Source organism: Mobula hypostoma, chromosome 2 (genome assembly GCF_963921235.1).
Source record: "Mobula hypostoma chromosome 2, sMobHyp1.1, whole genome shotgun sequence".
NCBI classification, from domain to species: domain Eukaryota; kingdom Metazoa; phylum Chordata; class Chondrichthyes; order Myliobatiformes; family Myliobatidae; genus Mobula; species Mobula hypostoma.
The window spans coordinates 145,816,929-145,838,773 of NC_086098.1; the positions used below are offsets into that span (position 1 = coordinate 145,816,929).

General features: G+C 44.7%; 1 protein-coding gene across 2 annotated transcripts in view; it reads left to right on the forward strand.

Moving 5' to 3' along the window:
- Positions 1-21,845, forward strand: part of btbd9 (BTB (POZ) domain containing 9) — a 265,995-nt gene that overhangs the window by 236,618 nt on the left and 7,532 nt on the right. The window contains exons 8-9 of one of the 2 annotated variants that reach the window (XM_063040844.1): positions 6,494-6,683; positions 10,829-10,936. In XM_063040844.1, coding sequence (XP_062896914.1) covers positions 6,494-6,683; positions 10,829-10,936 — 298 coding nt within the window. The remainder of the gene's footprint in view (positions 1-6,493; positions 6,684-10,828; positions 10,937-21,845) is intronic. The other variant, XM_063040845.1, reaches the window with a different exon arrangement.

Here is a 21,845-nt window from a genome sequence, read left to right on the forward strand (position 1 = left end):
TGGGACAATGGATCAGCAGTTACAGCCAGTCCCTCACAGTTTCAGTGGCTAGTATCAGCACTTCCTCTGTGTGGAGTATGCACGCTCCCCGAGTTTACCCCGGATGCTTCGGTTTTCTCCCATGTCGCAAAGTTTTGCAGATTAGTATGTTAATTGACTGCTATAAATTATCTCCATGTATCCCTATGAGGTGAGTAATGACAGAACCTGGGGGAGTCAACAGGAATGTGTGAGAATAAAGTGGGATTAATGTCAGATCAGTGTAAATGGGTGGCTTGGACTCAATGGGTATGTAACTTTTTCTATGGTTCAAGATTTTCCTACATAGGAAATGTCCTCTCCACATCCACCCTGTCAAACTGCCAAGTGCCACACCTGCCCTACATCTCTTTCCTCACTAACATTCAGGACCCCAAAGAGTCCTTCCAGGAGATCGACCCTTCACCTGTGAGTCTGTTGGGATCACCTGCTGAATCTGGCACTCCCAGTGTGGCCTTCTGAATATCGATGAGACCCAACATAGTTTGGGAGCACCTGTGCTCCATCCGCCAGAAAAAGTGCGATCTCCCGGTTGCCACCGATTCCACTTCCCATTCTCACTCCGACATTCAGTCCATGGCTTCCTCTACTGCTGCGATGAGGCCATACTCAGGTTGGAGGAGCAACACCTTGTATTCTGTCTGGGTAGCCTCCAACCTGATGACATAAACACCCATTTCTCAAACTTCCAGTCATGCCCCCCCCCCACACCCCCCCCGCCTTCACTGTTCCCTATTCCCATTTTCCCCTTTGACCTTATCTCACCTGTCCATCACCTCCCTTGGGTGCTCCCTCCCCTCCTCCCAATCTTCCTTTTCTTCCATGGTCTTCTACCCTCTCCTATCAGATTCCCCCTTCTCTAACCCTTTATCTCGATCACCAATCGACTTCCTAGCTCTTTACTTCACCCCTCCCACTCTCCCGGTTACCTATCACCCACTACCTTGTACTTCTTTCTCCCCTCCCACGACCTTCTTACTCTGACTTCTCATCTTTTTTTCCAGTTCTAATGAAGGGTCTCAGTCCAAAACATTGAATGTTTACTCTTTTCCATAGATGCTGCCTGGCCTGCTGAGTTCCTTCAGCATTTTATGTGTTTGCTTCTGGATCTTGTGTGCTTTAATCAAGCATACCCTCTTTCGTCTAAAGTGCAGCTGATACAAATCTAGGCAGTCCATCCTTCATAAGAAAACCTGCCATTCTAGGCATCAGTTTGGTAAACCTTAGTCACAGAGCACTACAATGTAGAAACCGGTCCTTCAGCTCATCTAGTCTGTGCTGACCTGGTTTTTTACCTGCACCTGGACCATAGTGTTCTATTCCCCCCTCATCCATGCACTTATCTAAACTTCTCGTAAAAGTTACAAATGAACCCATATCTACCACTTCTGCTGGCAGCTCATTCTACACTCACACCACTCGCAAATCACCATTGGAATTTATAGTGCACAGTAATACAAATATGGTCTCACTGATGTCCCATTTAAGTGGTACAGAGTGCTCCAGATTTGGTTTGACCAAAGCCCCATATACACAATACATGACTTCGAGGTCTGTTTACAGTCCTCCCAGTATGGACCCACTGAGGATCCCAGGTACCTGGATTCGATTGACTATTTTTCCTGCCACCACTTCTTCCACATTCTAGACACCACCGCAGCCCTGGGCCTGTCTCTCCTCTGCTGGTCATTGACCTCTCCAACATTTCATCCTCCATCGGATCCACACCTTCAACCACCTGTTCTTCACCTTTCTCATGTCCAGGAAGGATCCTGCCATCTCTGTCTCCTGTTACAATGTCCCTGGACACCTCCAGACCATGGATACCATCATTGCCAACTCTAGTTCCAATTACCTCAGATGCCTTCAGACTACGAGTTATGTGACCTCTAGTTTTAGCTCCAATCCGGATCTCAGCCACCACCACCTTGAGGTTGAGACCTTCATTGCTGCCACTGAGCCCCCAAGCTCTCCTTTCCCCACAACCACTCCAATCCCAAATTTTTGAGGCTCCCCCTTCACCTCTTGGGTCCTCAGAAACTCCACCTTCCTCCCACCCTACTTTCCCTGGACATCCCAATCCTCCCCACTCCTCTGACACCACCAACTGTCCTTCCTCCCCACCCCCCCAACTCCCAACCAATCCCAGTTTTAATCCCTGCCATGTCTTCACCAGCCTTCAACCTTCCCATCTCTGAGACAGAACGTTCTGTCCTCAGCAAGGGCCTTACCTTTGACCCCCTTTGTCCTCAGTGGGTTCTGCGCCTGCCACTACGTTGATGTCTTCTTCCATCACCTCCATCTCTGACCCCACTAAAAACCATCATAAGATTGTCTCTGACACCATCACTAACCTCATCCATCTCCCATTCGCTGCCACCAAACTTAGTTCCTTTACCCTGCACTACTCATTTCTATCTCCTACCCAAGGTCCAAAAACCTGATTGTCTGGCTAGGCTCATTGTTTCTGCCTGCTCCTGCCCCACTGATCTCGTGTCCTCATACCTGAACTCCATTCAGTCCCTTCCCACCGACATCTGCGACACTTAAAATGTTCTCGATCTCCTCAACAACTTCCAATTCCCTGGCCCTGACCACCTCATTTTCATCCAGAATGTCCCTATACAGGTTTCCCCTGCCATCCAAAGGTAGAGCATTCCTATGAAACGGTAAAACACTCTCTCCAGTAACCTTTAAGCTATGAAGCTGCCAAATCATACCAAATAACACATAAAAATACACAGCCTATATAAAGTAGAAATAATGTATGTACAATGTAGTATCACTTACGGGAATCGGGAAGACATCGAGCACACTGATGATGGTGTGTAAGGCTGAGTCGTCAGAGGTTGGGGTGGTGCAGTGGCCCCCACCCTCTGGGCAGCGAACCGATACCGATCTGCGAAGCATGCAGGAGTACAGCGGTAGCCAGAACGCACCCAGCACATCTTTAAGAAAAAAGCCAAAATAAACGAGCTAATTAATTAGGTGCCGCCCGGCACATAAATGTCGACCCAGATCAGAGGCAACGCAATCGGCAATCGTCTCTGATCTGTGCCAACAATTACATGCCGGGTGGCACCTAATTAATTAGCTTGTTTATTTCAGCTTTTTTCTTAAAGACGTGCTGGGTACCTCCCAGCTACCGCTGCATTCTCCGCAAATCGGTATCTGTCCGCGGCCCGGGGGTTGGGTTGGTGTGACACTGAGGTGTCGTCTGTTTCCATCAGGGCAAGCAGGTCATCTTCTATGTCTGCCTGCCTCGATGTTGAAGGTGGAGGTTTGTCGTCTGCTGTGGCTGATGTGGAAGACTTGAAAAATGACAGTATGCTTGACTGCTAGCCTCGCACATTTTTCTATCATACAGTTCTTTGTAAGTACTCAAACTATCTTGCAAATATGCCCTAAACCTCCGTACCCTTTCAAAATTAAAGTTGTACTTTATCGTTGCAGTGAAAATCTCGCGCAGTTGCTTCACATTCAGTTCCTGGACGACTTCACTTTACGGTCCGTTCACTACTGCATTTGGTTTCGATTGTTATCCTTTCCTCTTCCAGTTGCATCAACTCTTCATCGATCAATTCTTGGTCATGGGATGCCAAAACCTCTTCAACATCATCTTCGTCAACTTCCACAAGCCAAACTCACTTTGTCCTTACATCATTCACCACGATCGAAACGCTTAATTATGTCTAGTTTTACGCTAAGTGTAACACCCTTACGAGCTCATTTAGGCTTTTCCGATACCTTAGAACTCATTTTGCAAACGGCTGCTCACAGGCACGTGTTTAAGCAATGCCGGCGAGAATACAGTTCTGAATCCAGGGGAGAGTGGCTGCTCGGGGTGCGTGCTGCTTTTTTTTTCACGCGCTGCTTTTTCCACACGCTGCCTTTTTTCGTAACAGTGAAAACATCTTCTGTTAGCGAAAACAGGGAACTAATGTAGGTCTTTCATAACAGTGAGGTTTCGTAAAGCAAACGTTCGAAAAGCAGGGGACACCTATACACGTCTGTCCCCCATCAAGAAAGCCTCAAACCATTCTGCTTCTATCTCAACATAAGACCCATGCAGTTCCCCTCCACCATCAACCTTCTCTGTCTGGCAGAACTGGTCCTCACCCTCACCAGTTTCTCTTTTGGCTCTTCCCACTTTCTCCAAACTCAAGGGGTAGCCATTGCCACCCACATGGGTCCAGCTATTCCTGTATTTTCATTGGCTATGTAGAACAGTTCATGTTCCAAGCCTTCGCTGGAAGAGCTCCCCAACTCTTCCTGCACTACATTGATTACTGTATTGGTGCTGCTTCATGCAGCCATGCTGAGCTCGTCAATTTCATCAACTTTACCTCCAACTTCTACCCTGCTGTTAAATCCATTTGGTCCATTTCTGACATCTCTCTCCTCTTTCTCTATGTCTCTGTCTCCATCTCTGTCAATAAACTACTTACTGACATCAAGAACCTACCGAATAACCTACCGATTCCCACAGTTATCTTCCCACCCTGTCTCCTGTAAAAATACTATTCCATTTTCTCAGGTCCTTTATCTCTACTGCATCAGTTCCTGGAATGTGGCTTTCCTTTGCAGGACATCAGAGATGTCCTCCTCCATCAAAAAAACAGTTTCCCTTACTCCACCATTGATCCTGCCCTCACCGGCATCTCCTCCATTTCCCGGACATCTGCACTCACCACATTTTCAAGCCACCTTAACAAGGATCGAGTTCCTCTTGTCCTCACCTACCACGCCATGAGCCTCTGCATCCAACACATCCTTCTCCACAATTTCTGCCATGTCCAAAGGGATCCCTCCACCAAACACATCTTTACACTGCCCTCCCCACCCACGTCATCTTTCTGCAGAGATCGCCCCTCTGTGATTCCCTTGTCCATTTGTCCCTGCCCACTAATCTCCCATTTGGCACATATCCCTGCAAATGACAGAAAAGCTCCATTTGCCCATTTATTTCCTCCCTCACCTCCATTCAGAGTCCCAAACAGTCCTTCCAGGCGGGGCAACACTTCACCTATAAGGCTGCTGGGGACATCTACTATATCTGGTGATCCCGATGTGGCCTCCTCTGCAGTGCTGAGACCTGATGTAAGTTGGGAGTTAGTTTGTCAAATATCTCCACTCCATCCTCCAAAAATAGGACTTCCTCAGTGGCCAACCTATTTAATTCCTATCCCCATTCCTGAAACAGCATGTCAGTCCATGGCCTCCTCTTTTGCCACAATGAAGCCACTCTCAGAGTGGAGGAGCAACACCTCAGATTCCATCTGGGTAGCGTCTGACCTGATGGCATGAACAGTGATTTCTCCTTCCAGTAATATTTTGTCCCTGCCCATTACCTTTTCTTCTAATCCTCGCTCTGGCCTCTTACCTCTTCTCTTCACTTGCCTATCACCTCACACTAGTGCCCCTCCTTCTTCCCTTTCTCCCATGGTCCACTCTCCTCTCCTATCAGATTCCTTTTTCTCTAGCCCTTTACCTTTCCCACCCACCTGGCTTCACCTATCACCATCTATCTATCCTCCTTCCCCCTCCCCCCTCCATCTTTTTATTCTGGCATCTTCCCCCTGCCTTTCCAGTCCTGAAGAAGGGTCTCAGCATGAAATGTCAACTGTTTATTCATTTTCATGGATGCTAACTGACCTGCTGAGTTCCTCCAGCATTTTGTATGTGTTGCTATGCAAAAATATTGTTCATTTTTGAATTACTTTCACTTGAATGTTTGTCTTTTGTAAATCATGCACAAGACCACCCAGCTCCCTCTCGTCACACAAATCCGCAGCATTTACATTGTGTGCTTTGCTTTTATTTCTGCTGCTAGTGTGAACATTTCAGCGTTTTCCTGTGAAATACTCTGACTGCTGCCTGAGCTGTTGAGAACTGCAGCGTGCCCTCTTTTCAGTCTGTTTCTCTGGAGGTGATCACTCACTGACACCTAGAAACAACAGTGCTATGCACCCGATCAGCCTTCACTGAACATGCTTTGGGTCCTGTGAGATTGGAGTGTAGACTCCTCAGCTATTGGTACAACTTTGATTAGAACTCTCCATCTTCAGTTCATTTCCTTCGGCACTGTACCCGTTCTGTTTAATTTATTCATTGCAGGATGTGCAGGCACTAACTCAGCATTTATAGTTCAACTGAAATTATCCTCACCTTTCTTCTAGTTCTCCCCGGAGCCCAGGCTATTCACTTCAGCCCTGTGGCTGCAGTGTATTAGGCTCTGCTCTTTCTGTGGAATGGTGTACAGAGTCTGAAGGGAAGTCTAAGGATCGGAAGTCACATCCCCTCCAGTTGTGATATTGTTCTGTCGACCATGCTAACACGTTCTGTTTACAGCACTTGTCTTCACCTCCTGCAGAGTTTTACATGTATGCAGCCCTCTATCATTTCTCATTCACCCGGGCTCGTGTTGAAAATATTTAACACAATGATGTCTTAGTTCCCACAGAGAATGTGGCAACTGTCAGTGCCAGTGCCACAGTGATAGAAGGAGTGAGTCGTAGTCGGAACGCTCTCTTAAATGGGGATACCAAGAACTATGACTGGGATTCTGGATACACTTGTCATCAGCTGGGAAGCGGAGCCATTGTGATCCAGCTTGCACAGCCCTTCATGATCGATTCCATGAGGTAATAGTGTCTAGTATATAAAGCCCACGCAATATGTGATCTGTGTGTATGTGGTGCACGTGTGTCTATGTGACATGTATCAAAAGTCACAGCTGAGTTTATTGACAGATACACAAGTACATGTGTGCACCGGTGCAATGAAACAGTTACACGCAGCAGCATCACAGGAACATAACATCAGATAAGCAACATACCCTACCCCCCCCCGCACCTACCCCAATCCATCCCCTTCCTCCAATCTCTCCTTTGCTCCCTCTCCTCCTCCTCCCCAGTTATCTACTCATCTCCCTCTTCCTTCCCTCCACTCTCTCCTTGGCCCTCTCATGAACATATCCACACTCATTATCCCTGGTTAACCTGGGCCTCCATAAACAAGGTTCAGTGTCTTCCCACTGTAGGGATTTATCCTCTGTAGTATTATTATTGCTTTTCGCATCGTGCTTATTGAGAGCTTACAAAAATGTCTTCACTTCCACACACAGTCCTCTCTTTGGTGCCTATGCATGCAGGACTTTGTCAAAGACCTTGCTGAAGTCCATATAGACAACATCCACCACCTTTCCTTCATCAAACTTCTTGATAACCTCCTCGAAAAATTCTCTTAAAATTAGTTAGGTATGATCTGCCACACACAAAGCCATGTTGACTGTCAGGCCCTGTCTATCCAAATACTTAGGTATACAGTTCCTTAGAAGAATTTACCCTCTACTGATGACAGGTTCACCAGCCTATAGTTACCCAGATTACTCTTAGAGGCTTTCTTGAACAACTAAATGACATTAGCTATCCTCCAGTCGTCCGAAACCTCACCTGTGCTTGGTTGCTTTAGATACCTCTTCCAGTGAACCTGTCTGCACTCTGTCACTGTCTGCACATCCTTTCTGTTACAGCTAACCAGAATTGCACGCTGTACAGCAAGTTTAGCCAAACCTAAATGTTATGGTACTTTGAATAAAGAGCAGCTCAAAATCGAGCATCATCTCTCTGGTCACCATCTGCCATCCTCTCCAGTGCATTCACATCTTTCTAATCACAATATTCCAGCTGTGGTCTAACCAGTGTTTCATAAATAAACATTGGGTTTGGTAGCTTCAGGTGTGATGGGGATAGATATAAGAGAGCAGCTGGCATGCAATATTGATTTAGGATACATTACTACAGTAATGAGGGAGGATGTTGTAGAAATCTCTTCAAATGAGTCTACAAGGGTAGAGCTTAGGCACTGAAGAATAGTGATCACTTTCCTCTGTGTGTTCTACCGGCATCCCAAGCCCTTTGACCCACAATGTCTGTGCGTTGAAGGGTAGATGGTCTCTCTCCCAGGAGGACGGACATGTATTTAAAGTGAGAGGAGGAAAGTTTGAAGGAGCTGAGGGACATTTTTCCCCACACGGGGAGTAGTGGGTGCCTAGAAAGGGCCACCAGAGGTAGTGATAGAAGTGGTGGGTGTTTAGAATGTGCTACCAGAGCTAATGATGGAAGTGTTGGGTGGTTAGAATGGGCCACCACAGTTAGTAATAGAAGTGGTGGGTGTTTAGAATGGGCCACCAAAGTTAGTAATAGAAGTGTTGGGTGTTTAGAATGGGCCACCACAGGTAGTGATAGAAGTGGTAGGTGTTTAGAATGGGCCACCACAGGTGGTGATAGAAGTGGTGGGTGTTTAGAATGGGCTACCAGAGCTAATGATGGAAGTGTTGGGTGGTTAGAATGGGCCACCACAGGTAGTGATAGAAGTGGTGGGTGTTTAGAATGGGCCACCACAGTTAGTAATAGAAGTGTTGGGTGTTTAGAATGGGCCACCACAGGTAGTGATAGAAGTGGTAGGTGTTTAGAATGGGCCACCACAGGTGGTGATAGAAGTGGTAGGTGTTTAGAATGGGCCACCACAGGTGGTGATAGAAGTGGTGGGTGTTTAGAATGGGCTACCAGAGCTAATGATGGAAGTGTTGGGTGTTTAGAATGGGCCACCACAGATAGTGATAGAAGTGATAGGTGTTTAGAATGGGCTACCACAGGTAGTGATAGAAGTGGTGGGTGTTTAGAATGGCCACCAGAGGTAGTGATAGAAGTGGTGGGTGTTTAGAATGGGCCACCAGAGGTAGTGATAGAAGTGGTGGGTGTTTAGAATGGGCTACCAGAGCTAATGATGGAAGTGCTGGCAAATTGCAGAGAGATGTAAGAAGTAACAGGATTATAGTGACAGCTGGTTTGAATTTCCCCATGTTAACTTGGATCACCTCAAGATTAAGAGACTTAGAGGAGATGGAATGTATCCAGGAGAGTTTTTGTAGCCAGTCTGACAAGAGAAGAAGTACTGAACCTAACCTTATGGTCAAGTTCTGGTAAATGGGATAAATATCAATGAGTACTTGAAGATCAGCATGGAGATGCTGGGCCGAAGAGCCTGTTTCTGGGTTGTCTCTATGGCTCTAATTGGAATGGCAGATGGAACTTAATTCTTGTAGAGCCCTAAAGTAGTACAGCACAGAAACAAGCCCTCAGTTCATGCCACCCAAGATGCTTTCCTAAATTAGTCCCCATTTACCTACATTTAGCCCATAACCTCCTTAAACATATTACGTCTGTGTACCTGACCAAATGTCTTTTAAACATTGTAATTGTGCCTATCTTCTTCTGGCAACTCATTCCATATACCCATCATCCTTTTATGTATCAGGTCTTTTTAAACCTTTAGCCTCATGACTTAAACCTGTGCCCTCTATTTTAAAATCTGCTATTATGAGGGAAAAAGCTATGATCACCTGCTTTGTCTGTGCCCCTCATACTCTTATAAACCTTGATAGTAGAGGCCTTCAGCTCAACTGGTCCATATCAACCAGGAAGTCGCATCCAAGCTAGATCTACCTTGCTAGTGTTTGTTTCATAAACTTCCAAACATTTCCAACCCATGTAGCTGTCCAACAATCTTTTAAAAGTTGTTAGTGTACCTGCCTCAACCACTTCCTCTGGAAGCTCATTCCACATAGATACCAACTTCTGTGTAAAACATGTTGCCATTCAAGATCCTACTAAATCTCTCCCTTCTAACCTTGAACCTACGCCTTCTTGTTCTTGATTCCCAAGGCCTGCAAAAAAAAACTGAATGCATTCACCCTATGTACATCCATCATAATTTTATACACCTCGAGAAGGTCATCCCACAGTCTTCTATGGTCCAAGGAATAAAGCCTTAGCCTGTCCAACCTCTCCCTATAACTCAGTCCCTCAAGTGCTGGCAACATCTTTTAGACACTGAATAGTTACATGGATTGGAAAGATTTAGAAGATTTAGGCCAAATGCTGGCAAATGGATGGGGCATCTTGGTCAGCATGGATCAGTTGAACATATAACTCTATGACTCTAAACCTTTAATGCATCTTTTCCTATGGTAGGATGACCAAAATTGAACACAATTCTCCGTGCAGTTCCTGTACAACTGCACCATGAACTGCGAACTTCTATATTTAATGTCCTGACGGATGAAAAGCAACATGCCAAAAACCCTTCTTCACTATCCTATCCAACTATGAATCCACCTTCAGGGGACTTGTACTCCAAAGTCCCTCTGTTCTATAACACTCCCTGAGGCTGTGCCATTGACTCTGAAAGTCCTACTTTGACTGGATTTTCAAAAATGCAACCTATGTATTTGTGTGAAGCTCCATTTGCCATTTCTCAGCCGATCTACTCAGCTGGTCAAGATCCCCCTGTAATTTTTGATAGCCCCCTTCATTGTCTACTGTACTACCTATTTTAATGTAATCCACATGCTTACCTGTGTACGTTTTTATCCAGAGATGAGAAACAATAGGCCCAGCATGGACTTTTGAAGCACACAGCTAGCCTTCATCATACTCCTCCAATCTAAAAAACAACCAACGACCGCCTTCTGACTCCTCCCATCAAACCAATTCTGTACCTAATTGGCCAGCTCACTCCAGATCCCATCTGATTGAACCTTCTGGACCAGCCTATCATGTGGGACCTTGTCTCCTCACCCACTTGCTCTGCACAACTTTCCATCTGACTGGATCTTGCTGTAGCCTTGGGCAACCTAATGCAACCAATGTTCGTGTCATCTGCAGATGTACTGATCATACCTCCATCCATGATCCAGGATGTGATGTCTCTCTCTCCCCTTCAGGTTGCTCCTATGGGACTGTGATGACCGCAGCTACAGTTTCTACATCGAGGTCTCTAACAATCAGCAGCACTGGGACATGGTTGCCGATCACACAAAAGTCACTTGCAAGTACGCACCGCTTGCCAGTTTTCCAGCAGCTAATGTTTTGTGATTAATTTCTGTCCTTTGGTATCATGGCATTCAGTTTAGCAATGGTAATGATTATAGTCACAGATTCTGCAGCACAGAGAAATCTGCGATTTCAGTTCACCATTAGCAGTGTTCACGATTAGACCTCGCAGATCCTGCAAATCTGAAATATAACAGTGGAACTGCTTGTTGGGATAGGCAGCATCTGAGAACAATCCAAACACGTGTGAGGGAATACGTATACAGTGGACTAATATTGGCCAGGTGGATTCAGTAAACAGCAGTGACCTCAGGCATGTTGATGTACGAGGAATGTAGGGGAATGAGTTCATCATTCCCGGGAAATGTTGACACAAGGTAGTGAAGAAGAAGTAATGCAGACTCACTCACCTTCATAGGGAGCAAGGGTTATTGGGAGATCACATTACAATTGTATCACACTTTGGCAAGGCCACGCTTACAACATGCAGTTCTGGTCATCACAGTGTAGAAAGGAGGTGGTAGCACTAGAGAGCGTGCAGAGGAGATTCACCAGGGTGTTGTCTTGAATGGAGGTCTGTAGTTATAAGGAGAGATTGGATAGGCTGGCTTTATTCTCACTGGAATGTAGGAGGCTAAGGGCGGCCTTGCAGAGGTTTATAAAAGTATGAGAGGCTTCGACACATAGGTGGTCGTAGTCTTTTTCCTAAGTTAGAGGAGGCTAAACCCATGGATCATAGATTTACAGTGAGATGGGAAAGATTTAACGGGGATCTGAGTTTTTCACAGAGAGAGTGGTGGATATGTGGAACAAGCTTGCCAGGAGAGTGGTAAATACAGGTACAATCATGGTGTTTAAAAAACATTTGGACAGTTATGTGGATCAGGGGGATATTAGGCAAATGCAGGAAAATGTGATTAGCAAGATTGGGCTCTCAGTTGGCATGGGCAACTTGGACCAAATGACTATGACATTTCTGAATGATAACCTCCCTGCTGTTTACTGTATGCATCTTGCCAGTATACGTGGATGTGTCGGGCTGAAGAACTTGTTTCCATACACTATAAGATTTCAGAATGATATCCTCTCTGCTGTTTACTGTATACATACTGCCAGTATACATGGATGAGTTGGGCCGAATGACTATAACATTTCAGATTGATATTCTCCCTGCTGTTTACTGTATACATATGCCAGTATTAGAAAGCCCAAACTACACTGCCAGCCCATCTGCTGTACCTCAGTGTATCATGCAGCATCTGTGCAGTGGGACTGGCAGGATTTGTCAGTGCTTCAGGACCTGATTTGGGTTGCGATTTAACTTGAAACATCAATGATTCTTTCCCCACCCCCACCACCACCACAGATGCTGCTCGACCTGCTGAGTTCCTTAGCAGACTCTTTGTTGCTCCAATTCTCTTGTGTCTGCATTACCTCAGATGTATTTGGATTAACTCCCATCATTGTTATTCTCAGATGCTATCTAACTCGAAGCACATTTCTAGATGTTCAATTTCCAGTTTGCAGGCTCTGTGGAATTCTGTTTGCTGCGCCACACTATGTAAGGTCTCAGACTGACAGTGTGGGACTGAGGTGATGAATAAAGGATCGAAGGAGCAAGAATCTCAAAGCCAACTCTGTGGATTGAGTGCCAGTGCTGTACTCCAGCACACACCCAGTCTGCTTTCCATTTCAGCAACGGAGAGCAGCCTGTGCTGTGAACATCCAATGCAGGAGCTCACTGACACAGTTCGTAGAGACACACCCTGACGGTCCCTGTGGCCTGAGTTCAATCTCAGTCTCAACTGTGTGTGGAGTTTGCATGTTCTCCCTGTGACCACGTGGGTTTCCTCCAGGAGCTCCAGATTCCTCCCACATCTGAAACACGTGTGGGTTGGAAGTTTACTTAGCTGCTGTACATGTCACAATGTAGATGATACTGGAATCTGGGATGAGCGGATGAGAGTGTGCAAAGCGTGAAGTGCAAGGGTTAGTAAGCTTACTGTAAGAATGTTGGTGTTTGTGATAGGTAGGGAGATAGTGGGCAAATGTCCTGTGCATCACTACTTCACTGGAAAGGCTTAGTCTGAAGTTCCCCTGCTAGGTGGTGAACAAGACGTTCAACTCACTCACCTTCAAAGGGGGCAGGTGGTATTAGGAGATAGAAAACGTATGTAAAAGGAGCAATGTTGTGATATTCTTGGGGAATTTCAATATACGGGTAGATTGGTAAAATCAGGTTGATGATGGATCTCAAAAAATAAAGCTTGTAGAATGCCTATAAGATGGCTTTTTAGAGCAGCTTTTGGTTGAGTACAATAGGGGAAAGGCAATTCTGGATCAGGTGTTGTGTTATGAACCAGATTTGATTTGGGAGCTCAAGGAAAAGGAACCCTGAAGAGTCAGTGATCATAATGTGATAGAATTTACCTTGCAATTTGAGAGGGAGAAGATACAGTCAGATGTATCAGTATTACAGTGGAGTAAAGGGAATTACAGAGGCAGGAGAGAGGAGCTGGGTAAAGTTGATTGGAAGAGGACATGAGCAAGGACAATGGCAGAACAGCAATGGGAATTTCTGGGAGAAATTCGGAAGGCATAGGATGGATCCATCCCAGAGAAGAAGTAGTATTCTAAAGGAAGGATGAGGCAATCATGGCTTACTAGGGATGTCAATAACAAAAAAAGTCAAAGCAAAAGAGAGGGTGTATAATATAGCTAAAATTAGTGCAAAGTTAGGGGATTGGGCAGCTCTTAAAAACCAACAGAAGGCAACTAAGAAGCCAGTGATATAAAAGAGGATACCAAATGTTTTCTCAGATACTGTATATAAAGAATAAAGGAGAGGTGTGAGTGAATATAGGTCTACTGGAAAATGATACTGCAAAGGTAAATAGCAGATAAACTTAACAAGTATTATGTATCAGTCTTCACTGTGAAAGACACAAGCACTATAGCAGAAATTTGAGAGTGTCAAGGGACAGAAGTGAGTGTATTTGCTATTAATAAAGAGAAGATGCTTGAAAAGCTGAAAGGTCTGGAGATGGGTAAGTCACCCGGGCCAGATGGACTACGCCCCGGTGTTATGAAAGCTAGCTTAAGAGATTCTGGATGCATTAGTCATGATCTTGTCAAGAATCACTAGATTCTGGATTGATTCTGAAGGATGGAAAATTGCAAATGTCACTCTAAGAAATGGGGGAGGCAAAAGAAAGGAAATTATGGGCTAGGTAGCTTGACTTCAGTGGTTGGGAAAACATTGTAGTCCATTATTAAGGATGTGGTTTCTTCAAGGGAAAATCTTGCCTGACAAATCTGTTGAAATTATTTGAGGAAATAGGCAGGCAGGAACAAATGAGGTACTTGAGTATAAAAAATGCAAAAGGACACTTAAGAAGGAAATCAAGAGGGCTAAACAAAGGCATGAGGTTGTTCTAGCAGACAAGGTGAAGGAGAATCTTAAGGGCTTCTACAGATATATTAAAAGTAAAAGATCTTCTGGAGGATCAGTCTGGTAATCTATGCATGGTGCTAAAAGAGCTGGGGAAGTTCCTAAATGGAGTTACTGCACGCATATTTACTCGGGAGACGGACACACAGGCTATCGATGTGAGGCAATGCAGCAGTGAGGTCATGGACCCTATACAGGTTACAGAAGAGGAGGTGTTTGCTGTCTTGAGGCAAATCAGGATGGATGAATATCCAGAGCCTGACAAGGTATTCCCTCAGACCTTGTAGGAGGCTAGTACAGAAATTGCAGGAGCCCTAGCAGAGATATTTAAAATATCCATAGCCATGGGTGAGGTGCTGGAGGATTGGAGAGTAACTAATGTGGTTCTGCTGTTTAAGAACGGCTTCAAGAATAAGGCAGGAAATTACAGGCCAGTGAACCTGACATCAGTGGTGGGAAAGTTACTGGGAGTAAGAGACTGGATATGTAAGTATTTAGACAGACAAGGACTGATTAGTCATATTGGCTTTGTGCATGGTAAGTTGTGTCTAACCAATCTTGTAGAATTTTGTGAGGTAGTTAACCAGGAAGTTTATGAAGGCAAAGCAGTGGATGTTGTCTACATGGACTTCAGCAAGGCAGTTGACAAGGTCCCACATGGGAAATTGGTCAAGAATGTTCAGTTGCTTGGCATTCAAGATGAGGTAGTAAATTGGATTAGACAATTGGAGAAACCAGAGAGTGGTAGTAGATGGTTGCCTCTGACCGGAGACCTGTGACTAGTGGAAAGCCACAGGGATCGGTGCTGTGTCCATTGTTCTTTGTCATCTATATCAATGATCTGGATGATAGTGTCGTTAACAGGATCAGCAAATCTGCAGATGACACCAAGATTGGGGGTTTGTGGACAGCGAGGAAGATTATCAAAGCTGGAAAAATGGGCTGAAAAATGGAAGATGGAATTTAATGCAGACAAGTGTGAGTTGTTGAATTTCAGTAGGACCAAAAGATAGATCTTACACCATGAGTGGTAGGACACTGATAAGTGTGGTAGAACAAAGGAATCTGGAAATACAGATCCCTAATTCCTTGAAAGTCATGTCACGGATACGTAGGGGCAGAGAGAAAATTTTTGCACCATTGGCTTCATAAATCAATGTATTGAGTACAGGAGTTGGGATGTTATGTTGAAATGATATAAGATGTTGGTGAGGCCTAATATGGAGTATTATGTGAAGTTTTTAAAAAAGGAAGGAGAAAGAAACCGGGGAATTATAGACCAGTAAGCCTGACATCGGTGGTGGGGAAAATGCTAGAGTTAGTTACACTTGAATCCTAGGGGTACCAATATCCTGGCAGGGAGATTAGCGAGGGCAACTGAGGTGACTTTAAACTAGAATGGTTGGGGGGTGGGAATCAAATTAAAGAGGCAAGACGAGAGGAGGTTAGTTCACAACAGGGGGATGGGAACGAGTGCAGAGAGACAGAGGGGTGTAAAGTGAGGGTAGAAGCAAAAAGTAGTAAGGAGAAAACTGAAAGTGGCAGGCCGACAAATCCAGGGCAAGCATTAAAAAGGGCCACTTTTCAACATAATTGTATCAGGGCTAAGAGAGTTGTAAAAGAGCGCCTGAAGGCTTTGTGTGTCAATGCAAGAAGCATTCGTAACAAGGTGGATGAATTGAAAGTGCAGATTGTTATTAATGATTATGATATAGTTAGGATCACAGAGACATGGCTCCAGGGTGACCAAGGATGGGAGCTCAACGTTCAGGGATATTCAATATTCAGGAGGGATAGACATGAAAGAAAAGGAGGTGGGGTGGCGTTGCTGGTTAAAGAGGAGATTAACGCAATAGAAAGGAAGGACATAAGCCGGGAAGATGTGGAATTGATATGGGCAGAGCTGCGTAACACTAAGGGGCAGAAAATGCTGGTGGGAGTTGTGTACAGGCCACCTAACAGTAGTAGTGAGGTCGGAGATGGTATTAAACAGGAAATTAGAAATGTGTGCAATAAAGGAACAGCAGTTATAATGGGTAACTTCAATCTACATGTAGATTGGGTGAACCAAATTGGTAAAGGTGCTGAGGAAGAGGATTTCTTGGAACGTATGCGGGATGGTTTTTTGAAACAACATGTCAAGGAACCAACTAGAGAGCAGGCTATTCTGGACTGGGTTTTGAGCAATGAGGAAGGGTTAATTAGCAATCTTGTCGTGAGAGGCCCCTTGGGTAAGAGTGACCATAATATGGTGGAATTCTTCATTAAGATGGCGAGTGACATAGTTAATTCAGAAACAAAGGTTCTGAACTTAAAGAGAGGTAACTTTGAAGGTATGAGACATGAATTAGCTAAGATAGACTGGCAAATGACACTTAAAGGATTGACGGTGGATATGCAATGGCAAGCATTTAAAGATTGCATGGATGAACTACAACAATTGTTCATCCCAGTTTGGCAAAAGAATAAATCAAGGAAGGTAGTGCACCCGTGGCTGACAAGAGAAATTAAGGATAGTATCAATTCCAAAGAAGAAGCATACAAATTAGCCAGAAAAAGTGGCTCACCTGAGGACTGGGAGAAATTCAGAGTTCAGCAGAGGAGGACAAAGGGCTTAATTAGGAAGGGGAATAAAGATTATGAGAGAAAACTGGCAGGGAACATAAAAACTGACTGTAAAAGCTTTTATAGATATGTAAAAAGGAAAAGACTGGTAAAGACAAATGTAGGTCCCCTACAGACAGAAGCAGGTGAATTGATTATGGGGAGCAAGGACATGGCAGACCAATTGAATAATTACTTTGGTTCTGTCTTCACTAAGGAGAACATAAATAATCTTCCAGAAATAGTAGGGGACAGAGGGTCCAGTGAGATGGAGGAACTGAGCGAAATACATGTTAGTAGGGAAGTGGTGTTAGGTAAATTGAAGGGATTAAAGGCAGATAAATCCCCAGGGCCAGATGGTCTGCATCCCAGAGTGCTTAAGGAAGTAGTCCAAGAAATAGTGGATGCATTAGTGATAATTTTTCAAAACTCGTTAGATTCTGGACTAGTTCCTGAGGATTGGAGGGTGGCTAATGTAACCCCACTTTTTAAAAAAGGGGGGAGAGAGAAACTGGGGAATTATAGACCGGTTAGCCTAACGTCAGTGGTGGGGAAACTGCTGGAGTCAGTTATCAAAGATGTGATAACAGCACATTTGGAAAGCGGTGAAATCATCGGACAAAGTCAGCATGGATTTGTGAAAGGAAAATCATGTCTGACGAATCTCATAGAATTTTTTGAGGATGTAACTAGTAGAATGGATAGGGGAGAACCAGTGGATGTGGTATATTTGGATTTTCAAAAGGCTTTTGACAAGGTCCCACACAGGAGATTAGTGTGCAAACTTAAAGCACACGGTATTGATGTGGATAGAGAATTGGTTAGCAGACAGGAAGCAAAGAGTGGGAATAAACGGGACCTTTTCAGAATGGCAGGCAGTGACTAGTGGGGTACCGCAAGGCTCAGTGCTGGGACCCCAGTTGTTTACAATATATATTAATGACTTGGATGAGGGAATTAAATGCAGCATCTCCAAGGTTGCAGATGACACGAAGCTGGGTGGCAGTGTTATCTGTGAGGAGGATGCTGAGAGGATGCAGAGTGACTTGGATAGGTTGGGTGAGTGGGCAAATTCATGACAGATGCAATTTAATGTGGATAAATGTGAAGTTATCCACTTTGGTGGCAAAAATAGGAAAACAGATTATTATCTGAATGGTGGCCGATTAGGAAAAGGGGAGGTGCAACGAGACCTGGGTGTCATTATACACCAGTCATTGAAAGTGGGCATGCAGGTGCAGCAGGCGGTGAAATAGGTGAATGGTATGCTGGCATTTATAGCGAGAGGATTCGAGTACAGGAGCAGGGAGGTACTACTGCAGTTGTACAAGGCCTTGGTGAGACCACACCTGGAGTATTGTGTGCAGTTTTGGTCCCCTAATCTGAGGAAAGACATCCTTGCCATAGAGGGAGTACAAAGAAGGTTCACCAGATTGATTCCTGGGATGGCAGGACTTTCATATGAAGAAAGACTGGATGAACTGGACTTGTACTCGTTGGAATTTAGAAGATTGAGGGGGGATCTGATTGAAACGTATAAAATCCTAAAGGGATTGGACAGGCTAGATGCAGGAAGATTGTTCCCGATGTTGGGGAAGTCCAGAACGAGGGGTCACAGTTTGAGGATAAAGGGGAAGCCTTTTAAGACCGAGATTAGGAAAAACTTTTTCACGCAGAGAGTGGTGAATTTGTGAAATTCTCTGCCACAGGAAACAGTTGAGGCCAGTTCATTGGCTATATTTAAGAGGGAGTTAGATATGGCCCTTGTGGCTACGGGGATCAGGGGGTATGGAAGGAAGGCTGGGGCAGGGTTCTGAGTTGGATGATCAGCCATGATCATAATAAATGGCGGTGCAGGCTCAAAGGGCCGAATGGCCTACTGCACCTATTTTCTATGTTTCTATGTGATAACAGCAGATTTGGAAAGCGGTGAGATCATCGGACAAAGTCAGCATGGATTTGTGAAAGGAAAATCATGTCTGGCGAATGGATGCAATGGTGGTTGACAAGAGAAGTCAAAGCCAAGGTTAAAGCAAAGGAGAGGGCATACAAGGAAGCAAAAATTAGTGGGAAGAGAGAGGATTGGGAAGTTTTTAAAACCGTACAAAAGGAAACCAAGAAGGTCATTAAGAGAGAAAAGATTAACTATGAAAGGAAGCTAGCAAATAATATCGAAGAGGGTACTAAAAGCTTTTTCAAGTATATAAAGAGTGAAAGACAGGTGAGAGTAGATATAGGACCGATAGAAAATGATGCTGGAGAAATTGTAATGGGAGATGAAGAGATGGCAGAGGAACTGAACAAGTATTTTACATCGGTCTTCACTGAGGAAGACAACAGTATACCGGACACTCAAGGGTGACAGGGAAGAGAAGTGTGCGCAGTCACAATTACGACAGAGAAAATACTCAGGAAGCTGAATAGTCTAAAGGTAGATAAATCTCCCGGACCAGATGGAATGCACCCTCATGTTCTGAAGGAAGTAGCTGTGGAGATTGCGGAGGCATTAGTGATGATCTTTCAGAAGTCGATAGATTCTGGCATGGTTCCGGAGGACTGGAAGATTGCAAATGTCACTCCGCTATTTAAGAAGGGGGCAAGGAAGCAAAAAGGAAATTATAGACCTGTTAGCTTGACATTGGTGGTTGGGAAGTTGTTGGAGTCGATTGTCAAGGATGAGGTTACAGAGTACCTGGAGGCATATTACAAGATAGGCAGAACTCAGCATGGATTCCTTAAAGGAAAATCCTGCCTGACAAACATAGAAACATAGAAACATAGAAAATAGGTGCAGGAGTAGGCCATTCGGCCCTTCGAGCCTGCACCGCCATTTATTATGATCATGGCTGATCATCCAACTCAGAACCCAGCCTTCCCTCCATACCCCCTGACCCCTGTAGCCACAAGGGCCATATCTAACTTCCTTTTAAACATAGCTAATGAACTGGCCTCAACAGTTTGCTGTGGCAGAGAATTCCACAGATTCACCACTCTCTGTGTGAAGAAGTTTTTCCTAACCTCGGTCCTAAAAGGCTTCCCCTCTATCCTCAAACTGTGACCCCTCGTTCTAGACCTTCCCAACATCGGGAACAATCTTCCTGCATCTAGCCTGTCCAATCCCTTTAGGATCTTATACGTTTCAATCAGATCCCCCCTCAATCTTCTAAATTCCAACGAGTACAAGCCCAGTTCATCCAGTCTTTCTTCATATGAAAGACCTGCCATCCCAGGAATCAATCTGGTGAACCTTCTTTGTACTCCCTCTATGGCAAAGATGTCTTTCCTCAGATTAGGGGACCAAAACTGCACACAATACTCCAGGTGTGGTCTCACCAAGGCCTTGTACAACTGCAGTAGTACCTCCCTGCTCCTGTACTCGAATCCTCTCGCTATAAATGCCAGCATACCGTTCGCCTTTTTCACCGCCTGCTGTACCTGCATGCCCACTTTCAATGACTGGTGTATAATGACACCCAGGTCTCGTTGCACCTCCCCTTTTCCTAATCGGCCACCATTCAGATAATAATCTGTTTTCCTATTTTTGCCACCAAAGTGGATAACTTCACATTTATCCACATTAAATTGCATCTGCCATGAGTTTGCCCACTCACCCAACCTATCCAAGTCACCCTGCATCCTCTTAGCATCCTCCTCACTGCTAACACTGCCACCCAGCTTCGTGTCATCCGCAAACTTGGAGATGCTGCATTTAATTCCCTCTTCCAGGTCATTAATATATATTGTAAACAACTGGGGTCCCAGCACTGAGCCTTGCGGTACCCCACTAGTCACCGCCTGCCATTCTGAAAAGGTCCCGTTTATTCCCACTCTTTGCTTCCTGTCTGCTAACCAATTCTCCACCCACACCAATACCTTACCCCCAATACCGTGTGCTTTAAGTTTGCACACTAATCTCCTATGTGGGACCTTGTCAAAAGCCTTTTGAAAATCCAAATATACCACATCCACTGGTTCTCCCCTATCCACTCTACTAGTTACATCCTCAAAAAATTCTATGAGATTCGTCAGACATGATTTTCCTTTCACAAATCCATGCTGACTTTGTCCGATCATTTCACCGCTTTCCAAATGTGCTGTTATCACATCCTTGATAACTGACTCCAGCAGTTTCCCCACCACCGACGTTAGGCTAACCGGCCTATAATTCCCCGGTTTCTCTCTCCCTCCTTTTTTAAAAAGTGGGGTTACATTAGCCACCCTCCAATCCTCAGGAACTAGTCCAGAATCTAACGAGTTTTGAAAAATTATCACTAATGCATCCACTATTTCTTGGGCCACTTCCTTAAGCACTCTGGGATGCAGACCATCTGGCCCTGGGGATTTATCTGCCTTCAATCCCTTCAATTTACCTAACACCACTTCCCTACTAACATGTATTTCGCTCAGTTCCTCCATCTCACTGGACCCTCTGTCCCTTACTATTTCTGGAAGATTATTTATGTCCTCCTTAGTGAAGACAGAACCAAAGTAATTATTCAATTGGTCTGCCATGTCCTTGCTCCCCATAATCAATTCACCTGTTTCTGTTTGCAGGGGACCTACATTTGTCTTTATCAGTCTTTTCCTTTTTACATATCTATAAAAGCTTTTACAGTCCGTTTTTATGTTCTCTGCCAGTTTTCTCTCATAATCTTTTTTCCCCTTCCTAATTAAGCCCTTTGTCCTCCTCTGCTGAACTCTGAATTTCTCCCAGTCCTCAGGTGAGCCACTTTCTCTGGCTAATTTGTATGCTACTTCTTTGGAATTGATACTATCCCTAATTTCTCTTGTCAGCCACGGGTGCACTACCTTCCTTGATTTATTCTTTTGCCAAACTGGGATGAACAATTGTT